This window comes from Salmo salar, chromosome ssa16 (assembly GCF_905237065.1).
Source record: "Salmo salar chromosome ssa16, Ssal_v3.1, whole genome shotgun sequence".
NCBI classification, from domain to species: Eukaryota; Metazoa; Chordata; class Actinopteri; order Salmoniformes; family Salmonidae; genus Salmo; species Salmo salar.
In genome coordinates this window covers 79,879,386-79,906,885 of record NC_059457.1, presented here as the reverse complement: position 1 = coordinate 79,906,885, position 27,500 = coordinate 79,879,386, and the positions used below count along the sequence as shown (strand labels likewise).

The window sequence follows — 27,500 nt, the reverse complement described above, 5'->3', positions numbered from 1 at the left end:
CTGATCCTGGTCAGATGTCTCCTAGCCGGTACCCTCACATACAACACTGACTAGCCCTGATCCTGGTCAGATGTCTCCTAGCCGGTACCCTCACCTACAACACTGACTAGCCCTGATCCTGGTCAGATGTCTCCTAGCCGGTACCCTCACCTACAACACTGACTAGCCCTGATCCTGGTCAGATGTCTCCTAGCCGGTACCCGAACCTACAACACTGACTAGCCCTGATCCTGGTCAGATGTCTCCTAGCCGGTACCCGAACCTACAACACTGACTAGCCCTGATCCTGGTCAGATGTCTCCTAGCCGGTACCCTCACCTACAACACTGACTAGCCCCGATCCTGGTCAGATGTCTCCTAGCCGGTACCCTCACCTACAGCACTGACTAGCCCTGATCCTGGTCAGATGTCTCCTAGCCGGTACCCTCACATACAACACTGACTAGCCCTGATCCTGGTCAGATGTCTCCTAGCCGGTACCCTCACATACAACACTGACTAGCCCTGATCCTGGTCAGATGTCTCCTAGCCGGTACCCTCACCTACAACACTGACTAGCCCCGATCCTGGTCAGATGTCTCCTAGCCGGTACCCTCACCTACAGCACTGACTAGCCCTGATCCTGGTCAGATGTCTCCTAGCCGGTACCCTCACATACAACACTGACTAGCCCTGATCCTGGTCAGATGTCTCCTAGCCGGTACCCTCACATACAACACTGACTAGCCCTGATCCTGGTCAGATGTCTCCTAGCCGGTACCCTCACCTACAACACTGACTAGCCCTGATCCTGGTCAGATGTCTCCTAGCCGGTACCCTCACCTACAACACTGACTAGCCCTGATCCTGGTCAGATGTCTCCTAGCCGGTACCCTCACCTACAACACTGACTAGCCCTGATCCTGGTCAGATGTCTCCTAGCCGGTACCCCCACATACAACACTGACTAGCCCTGATCCTGGTCAGATGTCTCCTAGCCGGTACCCTCACATACAACACTGACTAGCCCTGATCCTGGTCAGATGTCTCCTAGATGGTACCCTCACATACAACACTGACTAGCCCTGATCCTGGTCTCCTAGCCGGTACCCCCACATACAACACTGACTAGCCCTGATCCTGGTCAGATGTTTCCTAGCCGGTACCCTCACATACAACACTGACTAGCCCTGATCCTGGTCAGATGTCTCCTAGCCGGTACCCTCACCTACAACACTGACTAGCCCTGATCCTGGTCAGATGTCTCCTAGCCGGTACCCCCACATACAACACTGACTAGCCCTGGTCCTGGTCAGATGTCTCCTAGCCGGTACCCTCACCTACAACACTGACTAGCCCTGATCCTGGTCAGATGTCTCCTAGCCGGTACCCCCACATACAACACTGACTAGCCCTGATCCTGGTCAGATGTCTCCTAGCCGGTACCCTTACATACAACACTGACTAGCCCTGATCCTGGTCTCCTAGCCGGTACCCCCACATACAACACTGACTAGCCCTGATCCTGGTCAGATGTCTCCTAGCCGGTACCCTCACATACAACACTGACTAGCCCTGATCCGGGTCAGATGTCTCCTAGCCGGTACCCTCACATACAACACTGACTAGCCCTGATCCTGGTCAGATGTCTCCTAGCCGGTACCCTCACCTACAACACTGACTAGCCCTGATCCTGGTCAGATGTCTCCTAGCCGGTACCCGAACCTACAACACTGACTAGCCCTGATCCTGGTCAGATGTCTCCTAGCCGGTACCCTCACCTACAACACTGACTAGCCCTGATCCTGGTCAGATGTCTCCTAGCCGGTACCCTCACCTACAACACTGACTAGCCCTGATCCTGGTCAGATGTCTCCTAGCCGGTACCCCCACATACAACACTGACTAGCCCTGATCCTGGTCAGATGTCTCCTAGCCGGTACCCTCACCTACAACACTGACTAGCCCTGATCCTGGTCAGATGTCTCCTAGCCGGTACCCTCACCTACAGCACTGACTAGCCCTGATCCTGGTCAGATGTCTCCTAGCCGGTACCCTCACATACAACACTGACTAGCCCTGATCCTGGTCAGATGTCTCCTAGCCGGTACCCTCACAAACAACACTGACTAGCCCTGATCCTGGTCAGATGTCTCCTAGCCGGTACCCTCACAAACAACACTGACACACTCTTAGCCCTGAAAATTATGAGAAAAGTAGGAAAAGCTAATATTGGATTTTTATACGCATTATGCAACAGTAACACATTTCTGAAGCAGAAACAACATTCAGATGCTCCAACTTTACCTGTCCCTTTACCTGTCCCTTTACCTGTCTCTCCACTATTTTACAGGTGTTATTTGGTCCAGATGGTCCCTGGTCATCATTCCCAAGAATTGGTTTCTGTTTTGTTGCAAGTGTTTTCTTGGTGCGTCAGGAGCCACCCAACTCTTTAGAATCTGGATGTGGGTGGAACAGACAGTTCGATACAGAGCTACACACCAGCTTGTACCCTGCAATTTTACATACATTCAATTTGATTTGATATCTGTGGGCCCTTTTCAATCAAACCATATTAGGGGGGATAAATCATAATAATTTGTCAATGTACTGTATGTCAGTCATTGTCTGACAACAGGCTTGTTAAATACACAGTACCACTCTGATGGGCAAAATGTGCTTGGTCACACATTTATGACAGCTAGTGACGCTGTCCTTGGGCTTTGCCTTCTTTGTTGTGGTTTAAACCAGGCACATTATATGCCAAGCCTTCTGCCCTTGTGTTTTTCCTGTCAACTGAGTGATATAACCACAGAGATACATGTAGATCCTCTGAGTGATATAACCACAGAGATAAATGTAGATCCTCTGAGTGATATAACCACAGAGATAAATGTAGATCCTCTGAGTGATATAACCACAGAGATAAATGTAGATCCTCTGAGTGATATAACCACAGAGATAAATGTAGATCCTCTGAGTGATATAACCACAGAGATAAATGTAGATCCTCTGAGTGATATAACCACAGAGATAAATGTAGATCCTCTGAGTGATATTACCACAGAGATAAATGTAGATCCTCTGAGTGATATAACCACAGAGATAAATGTAGATCCTCTGAGTGATATATCCACAGAGATAAATGTAGATCCTCTGAGTGATATAACCACAGAGATAAATGTAGATCCTCTGAGTGATATAACCACAGAGATAAATGTAGATCCTCTGAGTGATATATCCACAGAGATAAATGTAGATCCTCTGAGTGATATAACCACAGAGATAAATGTAGATCCTCTGAGTGATATAACCACAGAGATAAATGTAGATCCTCTGAGTGATATAACCACAGAGATAAATGTAGATCCTCTGAGTGATATAACCACAGAGATAAATGTAGATCCTGTTCTGTCTCTATGGATACAACACTAAATAAGTCTGTGGTGTCTACTGCTTTGGAAAGCGCATTTGGCAGAATTAGCTAACCGGCCCTGAAAGTTGTATTTATTTCTGTGAGATCACTAGACTACAGTCCATATCATACAATTTGTTACTCTATGACTACTTGTCTTTCATTTGGTTACACTTTAAATTCAGAGATATGAATACATTTATAAAGTCTGCCAGGGTCCTTTTCTGAATGTAAAGGATAGCATGCCTGCCAACTTGTCTTTGCACTCTGAGACCTATGATTAGTCTGTTTGAACCTTTACTTTGGTTTGTTAAGGTCGGAGGTCAACCCTGTCCCTCTGTGTTTCTAGGTACCAACAGGAAGTAAAGAAGCAACAAGAAGCAGAGGCTGCTGAACTTAAAGTAAAGCAGTTAGCAGAGGCCCATCCATTGTTGGATTATTTAGAACTAGCGACACTAACTAACTAGTGGATCTGATTAACTTGATTAAATGCAATTTCATCTTTGAGGACTTCAACCACCACAGAATCTTCCAAGTCAATAACACCCCTCCCTCTGCAAAGCACAATTCATGCTGTTAATAAGTATGAGGTGATGATGTGAGGATGACAGCACGTCTGCGTGAGGATGATGGTAAAAGATTAGTAAAAGGTAAGATTAGGCATGGAAACATAAACATTTACAAATTCACACAACACTTTAAAGATGGTGAATGTTTGAGTCTGATGATGGTTAATGTTGTCTTTTTCAACGGTAACACTTTGTTTTAGCCTTTTACCTCTTAGTCTGATTTTAGGACGTTGTGGTATGTATATATGTATTGAAAATAAATTCTACATTTTGGATAAAACTGTTCCTGACTTGAAGAAACCCTTCTCATGTGCATGAGGTTATTAATGGCCAACTTGATCATAAGCTAAGTTAAAAGATAAACGTGGCTTCTTCAGTTTATTGTTTACGTTGTGTCTTTGCCATGTACAGTCCACAATCACATGTGGTGCGCGTTCAGTACGACACAACGTTTTGGAACGTTCAGATAGAAATATGTAATATTGAACAAACATGCTTCTCTGACATGTAGACAACAGTTGGCAACTAAACGTGGTCCTGTTTTCTAGGATTTGCAAAATGGGTGGGCTCATAGTGTGGGCTAACTCTCCCTACCAATGGCAGTGGGTTTGGGGCGGGGTTTATATTTCAGTACCGCCCCTGACACTCCTTCATAATAGATTAGGCACTACGGGTAGATGAGCCTGCTTTCTGTATTCTAGTTAGTATAGCCAATCAATGACAGGGTGTACTACTGCTACAATACAGCATATACTATTTCTTTATTTTGAACTGTCGGTACCAAGTTCAACAAAGGTAGGAAATAAAACTCCAGTCTCCAGACATGGCTTTAGTGTGAGTTAGAGCTTCATACCACAGGATTCTAAACCAGATGGAGCTTCTACTACCTGCTAAACTGAGACCTTTCTACAACCATCCAGCAGGTAAGGACATCATTATTATCAGGCTCACCTCAACCTGAGAGGTGTGCCCCCGTGACCACAAAACAATTTTGGACCCCCTTGTGGCCCCCCTAAATGTGGAGTATGAAATAATTTTTACATAACAAATTTTTGCTATCATTCTTTTTTTACATCCGTTATTAGACAGTGGCAACGATGATGATTATGAACATGGTCTTTTGATTGCTAATGCCTGCAATGCAGTGAAGAAAACAATATGACAACAATAATGTCTAATGTAACTGGCCCCTCTAACAGTACAACTGGCCCCAGCTTGGCCCCCCCAGTTGAAATGGTCTAGAACCGCCACTGGTCGGGACTATATCTTGTGGAAGGATGAAATAGTATGAATAAATTAATAAAAAATAAGAAGTCGAGAGCCGGCAAACGTGCCAATATATACTCCAAACACCGGCTTCAAGGGATTACCATCATATTCAAATAATGATTGACACATTTTCATTAAAAACTTTATTTTCATTAATTTATTCATACTATTGCATCCTTCCACAAGATATAGTCCCGAAACAAATCTAGGGTTGCTACCCAAGCCGGCTGGTCGTTGGTTCTATCGGTTTGGTTGCCAGAGACGCGACCAAGTCGTTAAGTATGCTCTCTCTAATTCTCTCTTTCTCTCTTTCTTTCTTTCTCTGTGAATTTATGAACGCACCCTTAACCGGCTGGAATGCGGTTTTAAACAATCAGCATTCAGGATTAGAGCCACCCACTGTATACCTATGGATAATTCTGGATAAGAATTCTCCCATTAATTCTGGATAAAATCTACCATTTGGCACAGCAATTGACTGTTGGGGGAGGGGTGTTGGAGTGATGTTAAAAACACTTTCAAAAAAGGAGAAACAGATTACTATAATTTACTGACAAACAAGAGCATTAAACATTTGTATCAGCAGAAATAGATAAATGGTCATATGAACTAGTGCTCTTTAGCATATGAATGAGTGCTCTAAACTTAGATTGAGTTGAAACCTGAGTTAAAACCTGAGTTGAAACCTACAGTAGCAGAGCATGGACTTTGGATGGGGACTTGGTCAGTACTAGTCAGTCCTAGACTAGCAAACCATGTGCAACCTTGACATTGAGGTTATCTTAAATGGAGCACACATCGTTTTATTACAGCTGTGTTGGTATAGCATCCACGTCAGTCTGTAGCTGAATTTAACTTAGAGGTGAATAAGGACAAACAGTGTTGATGCTGCTATTCTGAATGCTGATGAGGGAGTACACAGGGCTCTTCTCTCAGCCCTGGGGAGCTTGGGCTGAACTATAACAGTGTGTTCATGTGGCTTGAAGGGGGTAGACAGAAGGTTGTTCCAATCAGTGGTCCTCAATTCCTGGTTCATGGGATATTGTTAATTAATATCAAAATAGTTTGGGAGCATAATGATACAGAGATGAGATTAAAATCATAACGAAGATTAAAAGCAAAGCAATTAAGCAAAACCAAGTTAATATAGTTGATAAAACAACCAGCCTAGCTATCAAATAGACAAGAGAAGGGAACACTGAATGGATAATATGTGTGAAGCTTAGTGACGTTCAACCACCATGTTTAGCACTCTTCAGTAAATTATAGCCCTTGGCAAGTTTTCAATTGGCAAGAAGAGAGCAGGAGAATAACAGTTGTTAAAACCATAGGAAGATACTGATTCCAGTCACTTTCAGTTTCACTTTATCTCTCTATTTCATCTTTATATTTCACTCCACAACAACAAATCAAATGATTTCACAGTTTAATGCTGCACAACATTTATCTATTTCTGGAACGTTTTCATGCCTAACTGCTTTGGCATATCCAACTCAGACGTCAATTCAACATCTATTCCACATTGGTTCAACTTAAATTCATTGAAATGACGTGGAAACAACGTTGATTCAACCAGTGGGTGCCCAGTGTGATCTCTTTGTTGCGGTATCAACCAACTGTTTACACAAAACTAACGCTCACATGAATCATTGTGATCTTGTGTAATTGTACTCAACTTTCATTCATAACCTTTCTAAATAAACACTGATATGTTTCCCTTTGTAGGCCCAAAGACAGTCTTCTTCTGGGCACCAATGTGTAAATGGGTAAGAGTTGATATCTTTAACAAGTGTCTCATGTGCTGGACATCTTCTAATGGTGCTAAAAGTAAGCATGGCTGTGATTCTCTCTCTTTATCTCTCTCTACAGGGCCTGGTTATGGTTGGCATGGCTGATATGACACGGTCAGCTGATAAACTGAGTCTCTCTCAGTCTGGAGTACTCTTGACTACAGGTAATGAACATTGTGGGAAAGTGGGGAAAGACAATATTTGACATTTACATCCACTATACAACAGTAACAAATTCCTGAAGCTGAAAACATTCAGATGCTCCAACTTTACCTGTCTCTTTACCTGTCTTTTTACCTATCTTTTTACCTGTCTCGTCCCCGCTATTTTCCAGGTGTTATTTGGTCCCGATATTCTCTTGTCATTATTCCAAAGAACTGGGGTCTCTTTTTTGTCAACGGTTTTCTTGGATTGTCAGGAGCCACCCAACTTGTTAGAATCTGGATGTGAGTGGGACACAGAGCTATGCAAACTGACATGCATGGCATTCAATCAAACCCTATAAGGAGAAAGAAAGGGAAATAAAAACAAAATTCTGATGGTGTGTATGTCAATCAATGCCATTGTCTGACAATAACATTGTTAATAGATATACAGTACTGCTTTGCAGGGCAAAGTGTGTTTGGTCAAAAACAGATTCATTTATGACAGTCCATTGTCCTTGGACATGGTGTCTATACCAGTTTGGAACTTTTTACAGACACATTTTTTTGTTGGCAAACTGGTCCTGAGAGTTGTATTTTGCAAGATTACTTAAGTTCATATAAAACAAATGTTACTCTATAACCATGGTCATTATCTTTCATTTGTTTACACTTTAAAAAACAGTGGGCTACATTGATCTATCAGGGTCCTTTTCTGAATGTAAAGGATAGCATGCCTGTCAACTTGTCTTTGCTCTCTGAGACCTATGATTAGTCTGTTTGAACCTTTACTTTGGTTTGTTAAGGTCGGAGGTCAACCCTGTCCCTCTGTGTTTCTAGGTACCAACAGGAAGTAAAGAAGCAACAGGACGAGAAGGCCCAGATCTCCATCATATAACCCACGCACACACACACACACACACACACACACACACAGACACACGCACACACACACACACACACACACACACACACACGCACACGCACACGCACACGCACGCGCACGCACACACACTTGTATTTCATTTCTTCATGTCTTAATCCATTTTTATGCAAAGTCTGTAAAGTCAACCCTCAACAGTCACTAACACAGGTCTGATATACAGTACATATCACAGGTCTTATATACAGTACATATCACAGGTCTTATATACAGTACATATCACAGGTCTGATATACAGTACATATCACAGGTCTTATATACAGTACATATCACAGGTCTTATATACAGTACATATCACAGGTCTTATATACAGTACATATCACAGGTCTTATATACAGTACATATCACAGGTCTTATATACAGTACATATCACAGGTCTTATATACAGTACATATCACAGGTCTGATATACAGTACATATCACAGGTCTTATATACAGTACATATCACAGGTCTGATATACAGTACATATCACAGGTCTTATATACAGTACATATCACAGGTCTTATATACAGTACATATCACAGGTCTGATATACAGTACATATCACAGGTCTTATATACAGTACATATCACAGGTCTTATATACAGTACATATCACAGGTCTTATATACAGTACATATCACAGGTGGCCGGTTGCAACTTAATTTGGGAGGGCTGAATCATAGTAATGTCTGGAACGGAATACATGGAATTTCCATGGGTACCATGTGTTTGATATGTGTTTGATATGATATGTATATAACCAGGCCCTATATAACCAGCCACTATATTCTAATAGGCCTAATGAATATATAGGAATTTACATTCCTTCCTTTTTTGTGTTAGAATTATTTTGAGACCAAGGAAATATCTGATTTTGGCTTGAACTCTCAATATTTGTAATAGATTTGTGCCCTTAAATATTTACTTAGTATTATGTGCAAATTTAATACAGTTGTTTGTAGGATTACATAATTGTTGTAATTTAAATAAAATAATGTGTTTATGAAAGCTGTATCTGTAAAATCGTTTGTTTTCTGTAGTAAAAATGTTACAACCTTGTAGGCCTACAGGCCAGATGAAGTAAAGATTCAGCTGTTTTGATAAGGACTAACTTTTCATTGCTTTACTTGTTCTTCATTTATATTTTATTCACATGTTTGTCATATTTTACAATACAATACAAAACATTACATTATAAACCTTTTGAACAGAGATAGCAATAGAACCCTGATATGGTCTATGATTTTTTTGTTTTGTTGTGCATTCTGTGTGGCCCTGGCCTCACCCATCTCGTCGGCAGTGTATTAGCGCCACCATGTGGCAATTTGGCAAACTACAGTGCAGGACAGGAAAAGAGAAAATGTTTTACCTTCAGTTTATTTACAATACATAGCTACAAAGAAAAGCAAGGATGCAGTATGAAACCAGCGCTCTCTTACAATACCACGTATCTATAACGTAACTAGCTTCTCCAAAAAATACCTAGCCAAATATCCCAATATCGCAAGGGATATCTATACCATTGTTACCGCCAGCTACATGCACAGTCACGGTGGCCGAGAGGTTAAGGCGTTGGACTCGAAATCCAATGGGGTTTCCCCGCACAGGTTCGAATCCTGTTCGTGACGATTGTTCACTTTTAGTATTTGCAGTTGTATTAAAGAAAACATACGTCAAGTATATCGACAAAAGCAATTTCTGCTTATATAGGCTTATTTGGATTTCGCAATAGCTATATGGAGAATTTATGCTTTATTATGGGGGAATGAGCTCTGAACGTAACACGCCCCCTTGATAATCATGTGTTTTTCTCGTCTCCCTAATTTTGACAGCTGTAAATTCATTAGAACCTGATTTGAACGATTTCCACCATCTCTCTTCTCTCGCTTCAGTGACTTTAATCAAATATGTCCGCCATTGTGCCAAACGATGCTCAATTCTTGATAAAAGTTGGGATTGAAGAATTTAAATGTAATCTTTATCGTGTTGGAAATGGGTGAGTGGTGAATGACAGTAAAATGTTTGTTTTATTAAAAAAATGCTGTGTTTTATTTGGTGATCAATGAATGCAAACTTTGTTCACTCTCTCCTTCCCTCCACCTGAAGGGTAACTAAAACAAAGAATGGGCATGAGGTTCGCTCCTGCAAGTTGGGGATCATTTCCTCATTATTTTCTCCCTCTCCTCCACCCCCATCTTTCTTCAGTCTCATCCTGCCTTTTTCTGCTCTATCCCCCATCTTTCTTCAGTCTCATCCTGCCTTTTTCTGCTCTATCCCCCATCTTTCTTCAGTCTCATCCTGCCTTTTTCCGCTCTCTCCTTCATGCAAACCTTCTCTACCTCTCTCCTGTAAAGTGGGATAATTGCTCTCTTCCACCCTCCCTTTCTATTCTACTCCCTCTCCCTCTCCTGTCAGGTGGCTGATAAGAGTGGGTGCATCACCCTGTCTGTGTGGGACGAGGTGGGTGGACTCATCCAGCCAGGAGACATCCTCCGCCTCACACGAGGGTATCTATCTATCTATCTATCTATCTATCTATCTATCTATCTAGTCATTTATTTTGTTCTGTCTCTCTGACAATTATGTCATTATGACAATATACATTGTTGTAATGATGTGCAAATAGTTAAAGTAAAAAAGGGAAAATAAATCAACATAAATATGGGTTGTATTTACAATGGTGTTTGTTCTTCACTGGTTGCTCTTTTCTTGTGGCAACAGGAATATTGCTGCTGTGATGGCACACTGAGGTATTTCACCCAATAGATATGGGAGTTTATCAAAGTTGGATTTGTTTTCGAGTTCTTTGTGGGTCTGCGTTATGAGAGAAATATGTGTCTCTAATATGGTCATACGTTTGAAAAGGAGGTTAGGAAGTGCAGCTCAGTGTCTCTCTCTGTCGTCTGTCTGTTTCTCTCTCTCATCAGCTATGCATCCCTGTGGAAGGGCTGTCTGACTCTCTACACAGGCAGAGGAGGAGACCTGCAGAAGATAGGAGAGTAAGACACACAAACGGTTGACTTGGATGCTAATGTGTTGTAGATTTAGTTAAGTATTGATCTGTGTTGTATTGTAGTTTTTGCATGGTCTTCTCTGAGGTGCCAAACTTTAGTGAACCAAACCCAGAGGTACTGGCCCAGGCCAACAGGCCGGTGAGTACACACACCAGAATGATCTATACATTTTATTATACATGTTATTTTCTACATCTCCCCTCCTCCCCATCACCTCTCCCTTTCTCTCTGTTCATCTCATCCTCCTCTCTCCAGTCTAAAGTTGAGTCCCAGAACAGTTCTTCTGTCAGTCAAAGCTCCACCCCCTCAGTCCCCACCCTCACATACTCTTCCAATGGATGCTCTCCGCTCTCCCGGAATCCAACCTATGGGAGCACAGAACAGCAGACTGGGCGAGGCACTGGAGGTAATGGCACCGACCCCAAGCCCACAGTATCTATGGGCAACAGCAGGGACCCACGGCAAGGGCTAAAGAGGAAATTACACTGGTTTCAAACCAGCACGGATCTTGGGCCTAGCGCTATTTTTATTTAGCTAATTAAATCATTTTTGTTAACATGGTCATTTTCTAAGGAAGATAACCAAATGTGTAACATGTTAACATTCATAAATAAATCCTAACTAAAAGATTTTGGGGGTTTGAAGTAAAGTTACTCAACTGTTTCAACACGTCCATACAGGCAGATAGCCTGCTCCCCTTTCATTTGCAGTAGGTAGAAGTTGTTTCTTGGAAAGAGGCAAAAAAGAATGAGACCAGGTTAGAGGACTTTCTCTTTAATATTTCTGGAACACTGCAGATTCTAGAGGATGCATGTGAGAAAGTGTCCTTACATAGAGAAACACCCTACCACACACATCCAAGAGGGATAGAGGGCCGAGTTCTCAGATGAATCTACTCCCAAAGCACACTGAGTGAGACCCAGTCCAGAACCCCAGTCCTGAAGGTTCTGGACCATGGAAAAAGGCCTTGTGTCCACAAGACCTTCCTGTATAAAGTCCACTTCTACAAGCCAGTTAGAAACAGTTCAGTCCTATCATAGAACTCATTGACTATCTCTGTGACTCCTGTCCTTCATCCTTCCACTTACACCGAGTGTACTAAACATTAAGAACACCTTCATATTGAGTTGCAGCAACCCCTTATGCCCCCCAGAACCAATTAGTCGGGGCATGGACTCTACAAGGTGTCAAAAGCGTTCCACGGGAATGCTGGCACATGTTAACTCCAATGCTTCCCACAGTCGTGTCAAGTTGGCTGGATGTCATTGGGGTGGTAGACCATACTTGATACACACAGGAAACTGTTGAGTGTGAAAAACCCAGTAGTGTTACAGTTCTTGACACCTGGACCTACCACCATACCCTGTTCAAAGGCACTTCAATATTCTGTAACACAAAGGCTCCTGCAGTCAGACAACTTAACTGTGGTGCAGGATTTCCTTTCTATTCAGAGTAAAGTTATGTCCCAGCTAGTCTGCTATTGACTTCCTGTTTATAAGCCTGGTCCCCTGCCCAAGACCAATGGTATGTCCTTCCTAATTCTGCCAAGACTAAAAATTAAACTGAAAGTCTGTCAATGTGGGTGGAGACAGTCTTTCTGTAGTAGCCAGAAGGTTTTTCATTCGGTTGGTTTGCAAAGACAACGGACAAATACAGACCGAGTGCCTGAGAGAAGTTTGAGGTGTTAGCTGCTAACGATTGCTCCACGATCAGCTACAGACACATATCCATACTGGTTTGAGAGGATTTCACTTTTAACAACTGTTCTCAGACCAGTCATGCTTGATGAGGGTGTACGCTATGAGGCCCTATCAGTGGCAATGGGAGCCACGGTGAGGCCCTTGTCCGAATTTCAGAGGAACAACCCTGCAAGACACCTGAAAACCTTTTGACTGTGGAAGGCTTTCTCATCGGTTCTGTCCTGGGCGTCACCTCTCTCCTGCAGTGGCTCAACCCTGTCTCATGGTTGACATGGGGGTTATCAGTGCTTTTCTTCAGCGAGGACAAACGCAAGGCAACCAACACCAAACTCTTCGTGGATGAGGAAAAATTCTTTGATAGGAAGTTTGATTATGACTTCACCGACGTTTCCGACTCTGAGAGTTTTGTGAGAGGCGATGAGGGTTACAAGAGACCGTGTGGATGGAAACGGATCGCGTTGAAGGTTCTGGACAAATACGGAGATAACACATGGCTCGGTCCAAACGGGATTTGGACATACTCGGTTCCCGGGGAGTGGCCAGTGTCATGTCACGGTACCAGCGAGGACGGGGCTTAAGCCATCATCCAGTCCACTATAAAGTAGGAGATGGGCAGCTCTACGGGCGAGGGATCTACTCCACTCCTGACCTCAGCCAAGCCAGCGGCTACGCTAGAGACTTTGTGTCGACGACAAACGGGAAAACCTACAGGATGGTCCTTCAGAAGCGTATCAACCCAACCCAACGGAAGATCTGTAAGAGAGTTGACTACTGGCTTGTTCCAGTTAATGACGGCACATCTGAGGAAGAAGGGATGAGGATTGTGGAGCGCTCCATCCGCCCCTATGGGATTCTACTGAAGATGTGAAGGGACGTGTGATAAGAGAAGGTAAACCAAAGTCATAGGGAAGGTGTCAATTGCATACTCCTCGCGTCCTGTCTCGTATCTTTCTCAAAACCCCTTGCATGAGAAAGCCAGAGTTCCTTCTCCTCCATTTGGTTTTGAGGAGACAAGGAGTATGCAATTGAGATCTTCCCATATAGAGACTTTAGAGCAGGAGGCCATGCTGCTTCTCTTTCAGAAAGAATAGCCTTTTGAAGGAGTTAGATGATATATTACATCAATGTTTATTTAACGTATGTGTTCACTATATTTTCTACAATGCATCTATTTCTCTAGTTAATGGTGTGACATTAATTGTGCACCTTGTTAGGTGTGAGTTCAAATGTTTCTTTCGTTCAGTGATCTGCCATCATTTCTGCTTTTTCCTTTTTTATTATATGATTTTAAATGTATTATTATTTTGTTTCACCATACACTTTTATTGACCTTTTTGTTAGCTTCTGTTTTAGATTCCTCTAGAAAATAAAACTAGTGCCAACAGATCTGTCCCTGCAACATGTTTTACTGAACTTCTGCTGTTTGAACACAGGAGGGCAGCACACAGTTTCTCAGGGTATTCATTCTCAGCTGTGAGGAAGTGGATTATTTTATAAAGTCACACCTGCTGTAACATGACTATTTCAAGGTGTTAGTGTTAATGATGAAAAGTTCAATAGACATTTATGCATTTGCCCCTGCATGTAGTGTATTTGCATAAAGAATATACATTCTATTGTCCATCTGAGGATGGAACTTTTCCTTTGGCATCACTTTAGAATGTAAAAACCTCTCATTGTATCCATCATACTCATTAACAACACAGTAAACCTGACACCCTGTGCTGTAGGTAGACACAGGGAAACATGGCAACTCATTCATATGATCTAGTAGTACACGTGTCAAACTCATTCATATGATCTAGTAGTACACGTGTCAAACTCATTCATATGATCTAGTAGTACACGTGTCAAACTCATTCATATGATCTAGTAGTACACGTGTCAAACTCATTCATATGATCTAGTAGTACACGTGTCAAACTCATTCATATGATCTAGTAGTACACGTGTCAACCTCATTCATATGATCTAGTAGTACACGTGTCAAACTCATTCCACGGATGGTCGAGTGTCTGTGGGTTTTCGCTCCTCCCTATTTAGTAAGGAACTCCCCTCACCTGGTTGTCTAGGTCTAAATGAAAGTAAAAACCAAAAAACCCACAGACAGTAGGCCCTCCATGGAATGAGTTTGACACCCCTGATCTAGTGTATCAGAGTACCATGTTGATTACACCTAACCAAACCTCTCAGATCTCCACAACTGCATAGGTAGAAGGAGCTAGAAGCTATTTGGGATTCTGTGCATGTTTATCTGTCAGTCTCTTTCTCACTCCGTCCCTGGTTCTCTGTCTTCAGCCCGATAACCACAGAGGCAAAGTGGTTCCGACCCACAAAGTCTCCACAAATGATTTTGATAGCAGTCAGGTCCGGTCCAGGAGTCTGCTTCTCCACCCAGTCCAGCAGCAGGGAGAAACTCTTCATCGTTAACTTCCTCATCGTCAGACAGGGGTTGCAGACCACCACAGCAGTATCCTCCGTCAGGTTCAGCCCCGAGGTGAAGAAATGAGCTGTCAATCAAAGAACTCAGCTGTCAATCAAAGGACGCGCACACACACGCACGCACGCACGCACGCACACACACACTAACCTGCTCTTCCTTGGGCCTTCTGCCGCTCCTCCAGGTAAGAAATTATCTCTTTGGGGTCTGCCGAGTCAGTGTACCTGTAAAGGGTCAAAGATTACAGGTTTAACACACACCCACGCACAGAGTCCCACACACAAAGAGTCCCACACACAGAGTCCCACACACAGAGTCCCACACACAGAGTCCCACACACAGAGTCCCACACAAAGAGCGTACCAGTAAGAGATCTTAGACCACAGTTCCTTGTGTTGGTGAAGAATCGTCTCATCGTCATACGAAATGATGACCTGCTGCCCCAGATCCCAGCACTGGCTCAGATAAGGAGTCTCCTAGACACACACACACACACGAGAGTTCATTCACCTTTCATGCCAATAAAACACAGAAAACAATGAACACTTCACTTCCTGAAAACTTAACTCACCCCAACTGGCACCACTTCCTGAAAACGTGAATTCACCCCAACTGGTACCACTTCCTGAAAACGTGAACTCACCCCAACTGGTACCACTTCCTGAAAACGTGACCTCACCCCAACTGGCACCACTTCCTGAAAACGTGAACTCACCCCAACTGGTACCACTTCCTGAAAACGTGAACTCACCCCAACTGGTACCACTTCCTGAAAACGTGACCTCACCCCAACTGGTACCACTTCCTGAAAACGTGACCTCACCCCAACTGGTACCACTTCCTGAAAACGTCAACTCACCCCAACTGGTACCACTTCCTGAAAATGTGAAATCACCCCAACTGGCACCACTTCCTGAAAACGTGAACTCACCCCAACTGGCACCACTTCCTGAAAACGTCAACTCACCCCAACTGGTACCACTTCCTGAAAATGTGAAATCACCCCAACTGGTACCACTTCCTGAAAATGTGAAATCACCCCAACTGGTACCACTTCCTGAAAACGTGAACTCACCCCAACCCTGACTGAGACGGGCAGTAGTGGGGTCTTGTCTATCCTGTACCTGTGGGGGGCAGAGTTTGTCTTTAAACAGCTGAGTGATGTAGCAGACCAGGGCCTGGTGCTCAGAGTCAGTCAGCAGATAGAAGTGGGAACAGGATCACTACCTCCTTCTGGTGCTGCTCCAACCCCCCCCCCACACACACACAGGATTGTGAATAATATTTATAGTGCATATGCTCTCACACTGAGTACAGAAGATTCACACACCAGGATGGCATGTGTGTGTACTATACCGTACCTTTACAGTTTGTAGCGTATAGATTGCGTGTGTGAAGTACAGCGTGTCATCTGTGTTGTGTGTTTTTAGCAGGTCTTGTGTGCTGTGTGTATTTTTATGTTTTTATCGGCGATCCGTAGATCGAAGAACCGGATTCCAGCATCCAACTGATCAGGAATACACCACGCCTATGGAAGCCAAGGACAGGGAAGATCTCTAACTTAGATTGTATATAACAATAATACCCACACACACAGTTATCTGTCTGCAGTGTGTGTGTGTGTGTGTGTGTGTGTGTGTGTGTTTTTTTGGTTTTATTATCCTTGTGGGGACCAGAATTGCTCACAAGGATAGTTAAACAAGGGAGAAAACAAGGGACATTTCACCAGTCCCCACAAGGAAAAAAGGCTATTTTCGGCTAAGGAGTTAGGTTTAGGATTACAGTTCCAATTAGGATTAGGGAAAATAGGATTTTGAATGGGAATCAATAGTTTGGTCCCCACAAGGTTAGGAAAACCAACGTGTGTGTGTGGTGTGTGAAGCCTGCCTGTGTGGTGGCCCAGCGGTAGACACAGGGGCGTACAATGCAGGGTGTCAGTCGATCCAGAAACTGCAGGAGAGTGTGTATCCAGGCAGTAACTCATACTGTCATGACTCCCTGCAAGCGGAGACAAAATGAAAGACACAAAAGCACAGTCATATGACATCAAGGAAAGGAACTGAATAGGTTTGAAAAAAACAGGCTTACTTCCTCTAATGAAACTCGTGACAAATGTTTTTCCTAGGCTAGTTCCATATGAACAGTGTAATGAAACAGGCAGGGAGAAGGTCTCGAACACTCAACCTTCTAGCCCGAAGTCCAGCGCGCAATCGATTGTGCCCCAAAAGCATGTTCAGTGGCAGAGTCGATATCCGCGCTTATAAACCCAGGGTCGTTACAATAGCTTGTGCTCTAAACTCTATTCTATATGAATCTCTTTTTGTAATCGAAATAAAAAAGGATAACAGTAGGCCACCACTCGACATTATTAAGTTCATTCTCACAGTGGGTATCGCCAGGTCCCAAAGCGGTGTACCCCACAGTTCCTCTGGCAGCTGAGACGTCCAGTCTGCGTTTGTGGACGATGCGTCTCCGCGCTCCATTTCCACCGCCTATTGACATCTACTATTGATGATAGCTTGTAAACAGCGAGCGGAATGTAGCAGGACCACAGTTAAAATTCTGTAAATATGTTCACCCGGGTCTGTGACTAGAAAGAGATGAAAATGCCCTTTCCCATTTGGTCCTATTCTTGCTTCCGCATTATCTTCTGTACTAAGAGGAAATTCCAGTTACCCCAAGAAAAAAAACATGCATGAATGCCGCGTGATGTCGGGCAGCAATGGCATAACAGCGAGAATTGTATCAAAATAAGAGTCCTCATACAAACTACCTATCAATTTGAGCTTTTTTATTGGACAGAATATGTACAATAGCCTACTAATACATTAAGTACAATAACTATAACTGAGGCGTGTTGAGTTTTGCTTAAAATCATAAAGTCACATTATTTTATTAGTGAGATTAGTGGTCAGTGGACGCAGTTCAGTTGTGCAGCCGAGTTACTGGCTGATCATCATGGAATGATTGACAAGGGCCGGTTTCCATGTTTCCATTGCGTCACTCATCCAGTGAATGAATTTGCAGGAATGCCCTTTGCACCCAGGCCTGTGATCTGCAAGGAGAATAAAACACAGGCTGAATGAAACACACACCCCAGTGGCGGTCGGTGCGGTTTAAGATGAGGGAGGAATATTTTTTATATTTATGAGCATGGCCTTATTTCTAAGACAGCATATTGGATGACTGTCATTCATATTCCATTCACCCAGCTCAATGTAAACAATAGGTTTAGGCTACTACATGATACAAAGTGTTTCCCTATACCTATCATGAGGTTACTACAACCTAGCTAGTATATAAAAGTATGAAAATGTATGCACTCACTACTGTAAGTCACTCTGGATAAGAGTGTCGCTAAATTACAAAAAAGGTTTCTAACATAGGTCGAGAGACAAAGTGACAAACAGTGACACATTCAATACCGCCTTGCACACTCTAGCTGATCTAGGTTGGAATCACAAGTTCAAAAAGTTGCAAACAAGAGTTTCTATTGGACAAAATAGCTAGGTTTATCCCTGTTTCATTCTGTTTGCTTCCGTTTAAGAAAGGTGTTTCAACAGAATCGGCAGAATGAACACACCCCTGATCACCAGCACACGCAGTTCACTTTCATAGCAGCCACATACAAACGGCATTATCACTTTGCTCGTGGTTTAATTCCTTCTCGCATCTACGCACTCTCCTCCTCTCACCTTTTCCCTTCCCTTGTGGCCTTTAGTGCACAACACAACAGCTGTCTGACCAGGCAAGAAAATAAACTTTTCAAGCCAAACCTTCATACCATAACCGCTACACACAGCCAACATCGTTGTCACCATATTAGCTAACGTCATAGTCAACATAGCTACTAGAACAAATGTTTCAGTAAACCCGCTACAATCACGCTGTACAGTGTACAGCAAGCAGTTACACTGTGGTGGCAATACATTTATAAAACCAAAAGATTACCTTGACTTGGAAGAGTTCCAGTGTTGGATAGCCTTAGCCAGCTAGCTAACACAAATAGCATTCTTCTCTGTTTGAGCCAGATGTTTGAATAGACTAAATTAGGTAAGTGAAAGTGAAAAAAATACAATGAAATATGCCTAGCTCTCTCTCTCGCCCTCTTTTTCTCTCTGCTGCTTCTCCTTAATTTAAGAAATTAATTTGTTAAAAACTGTTCAATTATAGTCTCTCTCTCTCTTTGAGTCAACTACTCCCCACATTTGATGCACTGCAGTGCTAGCTAGCTGTAGCTTATGCTTTCAGGACTAGATTCATTCTCTGATCCTTTGATTGGATGGACAACATGTCAGTTCTTGCTGTAAGAACTCTGATATGTTGGAGGTCCTCTGGAAGTTGTCATAATTACGAAAGGGGTTGAGAACCATGAGCCTCCTAGGTTTTGTATTGAAGTCAATGTACTCAGAGGATGGAAAATAGCTGTCCTCTGGCTACACCATGGTGCTACCACAGAGTGCTGTTCAGGCTACTGTAGACCATTACAAAACAGTGTGTTTTAATCAGTTATTTGGTCAAATGTGAATATATTCAGTATCGTTTTATCTAAAAAGGATAACTTTTTTAATGTTTCAATATTTTTTCTTTTTCTGAAATTTACTGAGTAGGATGGTCCTCCCCTTCCTCCTCCGAGGAGCCTCCACTGACACACACACACACACACACACGTACCCTAAAGACACAGCCTGCCTGCGGTTGCTTGGCCATGTCTGCCTCGTCCATTCCCTTACAGGCTGAGGTCACGTACAGATCTGAATAGTCTCTACCCCCGAAACAACATGATGTTGTCTTATCCACCGGTAGCTTCACTGTCTGCAAACGCACCCCTGAGAAGAGGGGGATCGAAGATGGAGAGAGGGAGAAAAGCGAGAGGGAGGCAGCAGAGAGAGAGATAGAGGGAGAGGGGACAGAGAGCGAAAGGGAGAGGGGACAGAGAGAGAAAGGGAGAGGGGGCAGAGAGATAGAGGGAGGGGGCAGAGAGATAGAGGGAGAGGTGGCAGAGAGATAGAGGGAGGGGGCAGAGAGATAGAGGGAGAGGTGGCAGAGAGATAGAGGGAGGGGGCAGAGAGATAGAGGGAGGGGGCAGAGAGATAGAGGGAGGGGGCAGAGAGATAGAGGGAGGGGGCAGAGAGATAGAGGGAGGGGGCAGAGAGATAGAGGGAGGGGGCAGAGAGATAGAGGGAGGGGGCAGAGAGATAGAGGGAGGGGGCAGAGAGAGAGGGAGAGGTGGCAGAGAGATAGAGGGAGAGGTGGCAGAGAGATAGAGGGAGGGGGCAGAGAGATAGAGGGAGGGGGCAGAGAGATAGAGGGAGGGGGCAGAGAGATAGAGGGAGGGGGCAGAGAGATAGAGGGAGGGGGCAGAGAGAGAGAGGGAGGGGGCAGAGAGAGAGAGGGAGGGGGCAGAGAGAGAGAGGGAGGGGGCAGAGAGAGAGAGGGAGGGGGCAGAGAGAGAGAGGGAGGGGGCAGAGAGATAGAGGGAGGGGGCAGAGAGATAGAGGGAGGGGGCAGAGAGAGAGAAAAGGAAAGGGGATTGGTGGTTTTTACCTTCATATTACAATATACTGTAACTGTTATGCTCTGACACACATAAGCAGGTACACACACACCTGTCTGTGGGTCAATCTGAATCACTCTGCCTCCATTGTAGCAGGCAACCCAGAGTCTACCGTCTGCGTCAATACACATTCCATCAGGAATCCCCTCCCCCTCCTCCATCTTATACACCATCCGCCGGTTACCTACACGCACACACACACACACTCACAAGGCTGTCGATGTATTACAAGGTTTATGTGTGTGTGTGTGTGTGTGTGTGTGTGTGTGTGTCTCACTGATACTCCCGGTGTTGATGTCATAGTTGAAAGCTTCCACAGTGTAGGTGAGGCTGTCTATGTAGTAGAAGGTTTTGTGGTCCAGAGACCAGTCCAGACCGTTTGAGATGTCCACCTGGTCAAGTAATAAAATAGCAACATAAAGGATAGCTTCAGTCTCTTTTCATCTAATACCTTATAGGATTAGTTGGTACTGTATATCTCACACTAACACGTAACTGTTTACGCTAGAAACATTCCACTTCCAGCCCCATGTATCACCTGATTGAAATGTTTGACTACAATGTGGTCCTTGTTCAGGGAGAACAGAGAACCCTGCTTCAGCTCTAGAACTGTAGGACGTTCCTCCATCGCCATGGTACCTGACAGAACACAGTTAACAGAACATGACATGGAACACAAAACAGATGCGGTAGAAGAGAGCTTGATGGATTAATGGATTGTCAAATGAATTGATCTATCAATCTCTACCTGCAAAGAGGCGTCCAGCTGGGTCCACCTTGCCGTCATTAAAACGGTTGTTGGGTTTGTCTTCATCGATGACAGCGATGGTGGAGATGGACTTGGACTCCCAGTCCAGCGCTCCAAAACTCCGTCCCTCTCCGATCAAATAGCCTCCAGACCGCCGAGGGACCGCACAGCCCACAAACTTCTCTGGGGGGAGGAGTGGGGATTGGGGGAAGAGGAGAGAGGGGAAAGGTGAGGAGGGTGCAGGGAGAGGGAGCAGGGAGAGGGTGCAGGGAGAGGGTGCAGGGAGAGGGAGCAGGGAGAGGGTGCAGGGAGAGGGTGCAGGGAGAGGGTGCAGGGAGAGGGGGCAGGGAGAGGGGGCAGGGAGAGGGAGCAGGGAGAGGGTGCAGGGAGAGGGAGCAGGGAGAGGGTGCAGGGAGAGGGAGCAGGAAGAGGGAGCAGGGAGAGGGTGCAGGGAGAGGGAGCAGGGAGAGGGGTGCAGGGAGAGGGAGCAGGGAGAGGGAGCACGGGAGAGGGAGCAGGGAGAGGGAGCAGGGAGAGGGAGCAGGGGAGGGGTGCAGGGAGAGGGAGCAGGGAGAGGGGAGCAGGGAGAGGGAGCAGGGAGAGGGTGCAGGGAGAGGGGGCAGGGAGAGGGGTGCAGGGAGAGGGAGAGGGGGCAGGTGCAGGGAGAGGGAGCAGGGAGAGGGAGCAGGGAGAGGGTGCAGGGAGAGGGAGCAGGGGAGGGTGCAGGGGGAGGGTGCAGGGAGAGGGTGCAGGGAGAGGGTGCAGGGAGAGGGTGCAGGGGAGGGTGCAGGGGAGGGTGCAGGGAGAGGGAGCAGGGAGAGGGAGCAGGGGAGGGTGCAGGGGAGGGTGCAGGGGGAGGGTGCAGGGAGAGGGTGCAGGGAGAGGGTGCAGGGAGAGGGTGCAGGGAGAGGGAGCAGGGAGAGGGAGCAGGGAGAGGGTGCAGGGAGAGGGTGCAGGGAGAGGGAGCAGGGAGAGGGTGCAGGGAGAGGGAGCAGGGGAGGGTGCAGGGGAGGGTGCAGGGAGAGGGAGCAGGGAGAGGGTGCAGGGAGAGGGAGTAGGGAGAGGGTGCAGGGAGAGGGAGCAGGGGGAGGGTGCAGGGGGAGGGTGCAGGGGAGGGAGCAGGGGAGGGTGCAGGGAGAGGGAGCAGGGAGAGGGTGCAGGGAGAGGGAGCACGGAGAGGGAGCAGGGAGAGGGAGCAGGGAGAGGGAGCAGGGGGAGGGTGCAGGGAGAGGGAGCAGGGAGAGGGAGCAGGGAGAGGGAGCAGGGAGAGGGTGCAGGGAGAGGGGGCAGGGAGAGGGTGCAGGGAGAGGGAGAGGGGGCAGGTGCAGGGAGAGGGAGCAGGGAGAGGGAGCAGGGAGAGGGTGCAGGGAGAGGGAGTAGGGAGAGGGTGCAGGGAGAGGGAGCAGGGGGAGGGTGCAGGGGAGGGTGCAGGGGGAGGGAGCAGGGAGAGGGTGCAGGGAGAGGGAGTAGGGAGAGGGTGCAGGGAGAGGGAGCAGGGGGAGGGTGCAGGGGAGGGTGCAGGGAGAGGGAGCAGGGGGAGGGTGCAGGGGAGGGTGCAGGGAGAGGGTGCAGGGAGAGGGTGCAGGGAGAGGGTGCAGGGAGAGGGAGCAGGGAGAGGGTGCAGGGAGAGGGAGCAGGGGGAGGGTGCAGGGGAGGGTGCAGGGAGAGGGAGCAGGGAGAGGGTGCAGGGAGAGGGAGTAGGGAGAGGGTGCAGGGAGAGGGAGCAGGGGGAGGGTGCAGGGGAGGGTGCAGGGGAGGGAGCAGGGGAGGGTGCAGGGAGAGGGAGCAGGGAGAGGGGGCAGGGAGAGGGAGCAGGGAGAGGGGAGCAGGGAGAGGGTGCAGGGAGAGGGTGCAGGGAGAGGGTGCAGGGAGAGGGAGCAGGGAGAGGGTGCAGGGAGAGGGTGCAGGGAGAGGGAGCAGGGAGAGGGTGCAGGGAGAGGGAGCAGGGGGAGGGTGCAGGGAGAGGGGTGCAGGGAGAGGGAGCAGGGAGAGGGAGCAGGGAGAGGGAGCAGGGAGAGGGTGCAGGGAGAGGGAGCAGGGAGAGGGAGCAGGGAGAGGGGGAAGGGAGAGGGAGCAGGGAGAGGGGGCAGGGAGAGGGAGCAGGGAGAGGGAGCACGGAGAGGGAGTAGGGAGAGGGAGCAGGGAGAGGGAGCAGGGGGAGGGTGCAGGGAGAGGGAGCAGGGAGAGGGAGCAGGGAGAGGGAGCAGGGAGAGGGGGCAGGGAGAGGGGGCAGGGAGAGGATGCAGGGAGAGGGAGAGGGGGCAGGTGCAGGGAGAGGGAGCAGGGAGAGGGAGCAGGGAGAGGGGGCAGGGAGAGGGAGCAGGGAGAGGGGGCAGGGAGAGGGAGCAGGGAGAGGGAGCAGGGAGAGGGAGCAGGGGGAGGGTGCAGGGAGAGGGAGCAGGGAGAGGGAGCAGGGAGAGGGTGCAGGGAGAGGGGGCAGGGAGAGGGTGCAGGGAGAGGGAGAGGGGGCAGGTGCAGGGAGAGGGAGCAGGGAGAGGGAGCAGGGAGAGGGGGCAGGGAGAGGGAGCAGGGAGAGGGGGCAGGGAGAGGGAGCAGGGAGAGGGGGCAGGGAGAGGGAGCAGGGAGAGGGAGCAGGGAGAGGGTGCAGGGAGAGGGAGCAGGGAGAGGGAGCAGGGAGAGGGGGCAGGGAGAGGGGGCAGGGAGAGGGTGCAGGGAGAGGGAGCAGGGAGAGGGTGCAGGGAGAGGGAGCAGGGGGAGGGTGCAGGGAGAGGGTGCAGGGAGAGGGAGCAGGGGAGGGTGCAGGGAGAGGGAGCAGGGAGAGGGTGCAGGGAGAGGGAGCAGGGGGAGGGTGCAGGGGGAGGGTGCAGGGAGAGGGAGCAGGGAGAGGGTGCAGGGAGAGGGAGTAGGGAGAGGGTGCAGGGAGAGGGAGTAGGGAGAGGGAGTAGGGAGAGGGTGCAGGGAGAGGGAGCAGGGAGAGGGGTGCAGGGAGAGGGTGCAGGGAGAGGGAGCAGGGGGAGGGTGCAGGGAGAGGGTGCAGGGAGAGGGAGTAGGGAGAGGGTGCAGGGAGAGGGAGCAGGGAGAGGGTGCAGGGAGAGGGTGCAGGGAGAGGGTGCAGGGAGAGGGAGAGGGTGCAGGGAGAGGGTGCAGGGAGAGGGTGCAGGGAGAGGGAGTAGGGAGAGGGTGCAGGGAGAGGGAGCAGGGGAGGGTGCAGGGGGAGGGTGCAGGGAGAGGGAGCAGGGAGAGGGAGCAGGGGAGGGTGCAGGGAGAGGGAGCAGGGGAGGGTGCAGGGAGAGGGTGCAGGGAGAGGGTGCAGGGAGAGGGAGCAGGGAGAGGGTGCAGGGAGAGGGTGCAGGGAGAGGGAGCAGGGAGAGGGTGCAGGGAGAGGGAGCAGGGGGAGGGTGCAGGGGAGGGTGCAGGGAGAGGGAGCAGGGAGAGGGTGCAGGGAGTAGGGAGAGGGTGCAGGGAGAGGGAGCAGGGGGAGGGTGCAGGGAGAGGGTGCAGGGAGAGGGTGCAGGGAGAGGGAGCAGGGGAGGGTGCAGGGGGAGGGTGCAGGGAGAGGGAGCAGGGAGAGGGAGCAGGGAGAGGGGGCAGGGAGAGGGAGCAGGGAGAGGGTGCAGGGAGAGGGAGCAGGGAGAGGGAGCAGGGAGAGGGAGCAGGGAGAGGGTGCAGGGAGAGGGAGCAGGGAGAGGGTGCAGGGAGAGGGAGCAGGGGGAGGGTGCAGGGGGAGGGTGCAGGGAGAGGGAGCAGGGAGAGGGTGCAGGGAGAGGGAGTAGGGAGAGGGTGCAGGGAGAGGGAGCAGGGAGAGGGTGCAGGGAGAGGGAGCAGGGAGAGGGAGCAGGGAGAGGGTGCAGGGAGAGGGGGCAGGGAGAGGGCCGGGGGGAACCAGGGAGGGTTGTAAAAAGATAAATACAGAACATGACAGGAGTATAAGGTGTGCTGTTGCTACCTCATAGCCCAAACAACCTGCATGAAGAACAAACTGGATCTACAAAATAGAAGTTCAATGAAAAATATCTTTATTGAACCTTAGTGGTTATGACATGTTTACCCGGGGTCACCGCTGCCTTTCTGATTGGTTTACCTGTGGCCACTGTCTCTTTCTGATTGGTTGTTGAGTTCCAGCGGTGGATCTTCTGTCCTGATATGTCCACAAAGAGCAAAGTTCCTTCTTTCTCCTCCCACACCGGCCCTTCTCCGATCTCACACCTCTCTTTCACCACACACTCCACCTTCACAGACATGACTAAAGCCATTTGACACACACACACACACACACACACACACACACACACACACACAGTAGCCCAGGGGCATCATGCACCTCAAAAATCTGAGTGTAATATTCGTATGTGTAAACATACTGAATTGTAATTGGATGCCTTTTACCGCCGTATCATACTGCGCTATGATTGGTTGAGGCCACACAGGTGGTGAGGTCATCTTCGATTGATCATGGTATGAGACACGTGAACATGCCAGTTATAGCTAGCTAATAAAGAGCTGCGTTTAGAAATATCCTGTCCTACTGCATGGTATTATTTTGTACAAAGCGCGTAAAACAAGACACTGGGGGGCACAAAGTACCCAAGGATGGCTGGGGGAGATCCGGGTCTTTTAGATTTACCACTAAAAGTATATCACTTTTGCAACAAACAGTGAAACTGAAGTCGAAAACATCTGGTTTCCCATAAAAAAAAGTTTTTTTCCCCCCAATAAAGTTACTCTTAAAACTTTAAGAACACCTGCTCTTTCCATGACATAGACTGACCAGGTGAAAGCTATGATCCCTTGTTAAACTCACTTCAAATCAGTGTAGATGAAGGGTAGGAGACAGGTTAAGAATGATTTTTAAGCCTTGAGACATGGATTGTGTATTTGTGCCAGTGAGAGAGTGAATGGGCAAGACAAAAGATGTAAGTGCCTTTGAACAGGGAACTCTGCGAGTTATACACAGTAGCCTGCACAGCTGTTGAATTATCTCTACTTCACTCACTCTCATTTCTGTAAGTAGCCCCCATATAAATGCCTGCACTACAGCGATTTGTTTTTACTTTTAGCCAACTGTTGGCTCGGGCTAGGATACTATAACTTGCAACTTCGTTTATGATTTCTCAGAAAACACATCGTACAGACACGGCAACATTACCTGTTTTAAACGCCGAAGTCGCCTGAAATGCTTCTGAATCGCGTGACAGCAACTATTTCTCCGCTCACAGACAGACAGGCATAGACAAATAAACAGACCATGTGACAGGGGTAGTCCCGCTCCCCCAGCGGTACCTCTTTCTCAACTGAAAAAGCATGCCGTCAGCAAAAATAAAGCGTCGTAAATTCAGACATAAATTGGAATTTATACTGTAACATTTCGCATGAGTAGGCGTGTAGTTACGGTATTGCTGTTGAATGTCGTCTATCCACATTTATGCACCTCCTTTTCTGACCTGATGCTTTTAGACAATAGCCTATATGCCCTGTTGATTGTTACAGAAAGCAACAGTAATTTAGAGTTTCTTGTTTTCTACAGCGGCCTAGTTCCCATAATGTTCCCCATAGGACACCGATCCCATTCCTGAGTACCAGTGTTCCTCTATCGTTTTGTAGCTCCTTTACAAAGGAATTCATTTATCCAATGATACAACATGAGACAACGGTCTGCAGTGTGTGAATAACACCAACATGGTTTCATTAATATGACAATCACATGATCTGGAGAGGAGAGTCAGTAACACCAGCAGTTTACAGCAGACAGTAAATGGGAGCAATCTGTGCTTCTCAATAGTCAAAAGTGGTGTCCGCACTTCTCTCACTTCCTTCATTTGAACAGATTTGAAAACACAGGATATACAATATGAATGCAATTCATTGCGAATTGTGATGATTTCACTGCATCTCTTGGCTAAAACAGACAGTCGAGAGGCACATTTCTTTCATGATTGGTAGTGCTGTTGATATCAGCTTGTCTAACCTCTGTGTGTGTGTGTGTGTGTGTG

At 47.3% G+C, this 27,500-nt stretch overlaps 5 protein-coding genes and 1 non-coding gene across 6 annotated transcripts in view; 3 read left to right on the top strand and 3 right to left on the bottom strand.

Annotated features, from left to right (window-relative positions):
• LOC123727768 (mitochondrial pyruvate carrier 2-like) overlaps positions 1-4,148 on the top strand; it is an 11,032-nt gene extending 6,884 nt beyond the window's left edge. Inside the window, exons 4-5 of the mRNA XM_045696814.1 lie at positions 2,333-2,444; positions 3,744-4,148. Coding sequence (XP_045552770.1) covers positions 2,333-2,444; positions 3,744-3,861 — 230 coding nt within the window. The 3' untranslated portion in view covers positions 3,862-4,148. The remainder of the gene's footprint in view (positions 1-2,332; positions 2,445-3,743) is intronic.
• Positions 4,149-4,647: 499 nt separating this feature from the next.
• LOC106574970 (mitochondrial pyruvate carrier 2-like) lies at positions 4,648-8,409 on the top strand. The gene is made up of 5 exons (XM_014151105.2): positions 4,648-4,886; positions 6,958-6,998; positions 7,102-7,186; positions 7,357-7,468; positions 8,006-8,409. Exons 1-5 carry the CDS (start codon positions 4,835-4,837, stop codon positions 8,061-8,063), a joined length of 348 nt encoding a protein of 115 aa, XP_014006580.1. The 5' UTR covers positions 4,648-4,834; the 3' UTR covers positions 8,064-8,409.
• A 1,227-nt stretch (positions 8,410-9,636) lies between these two features.
• Positions 9,637-9,718, top strand: trnas-cga (transfer RNA serine (anticodon CGA)). The gene has a single exon. It is a non-coding gene; the product is annotated as a tRNA-Ser (tRNA).
• A 4,645-nt stretch (positions 9,719-14,363) lies between these two features.
• On the bottom strand, positions 14,364-17,746 carry LOC106574967 (uncharacterized). Its single transcript, XM_045696724.1, has 6 exons — positions 17,629-17,746; positions 17,132-17,242; positions 16,320-16,435; positions 15,608-15,720; positions 15,395-15,468; positions 14,364-15,314 (listed from the first exon to the last, which is right to left on the bottom strand). The coding sequence occupies exons 1-6, from the start codon at positions 17,744-17,746 to the stop codon at positions 15,055-15,057; spliced, it is 792 nt and encodes a 263-aa protein (XP_045552680.1). The 3' UTR covers positions 14,364-15,054.
• Positions 17,747-18,021: 275 nt separating this feature from the next.
• On the bottom strand, positions 18,022-26,715 carry rgn (regucalcin). The gene is given in 8 exon segments (NM_001141394.1): positions 18,022-18,299; positions 19,919-20,073; positions 20,854-20,985; positions 21,079-21,193; positions 21,340-21,440; positions 21,550-21,732; positions 25,592-25,753; positions 26,657-26,715. Coding segments are annotated over 7 exon segments (897 nt in total). The 5' UTR covers positions 25,752-25,753; positions 26,657-26,715; the 3' UTR covers positions 18,022-18,248.
• Positions 26,716-27,163: 448 nt separating this feature from the next.
• The window catches only part of LOC106574734 (vacuolar protein sorting-associated protein 16 homolog), a 12,513-nt gene continuing 12,176 nt past the window's right edge, over positions 27,164-27,500 (bottom strand). The window contains exon 19 of the mRNA XM_045698080.1: positions 27,164-27,500. This exon is cut by the window's right edge and continues 356 nt beyond it. The gene's annotated coding sequence lies outside the window, so the exon portion shown is untranslated.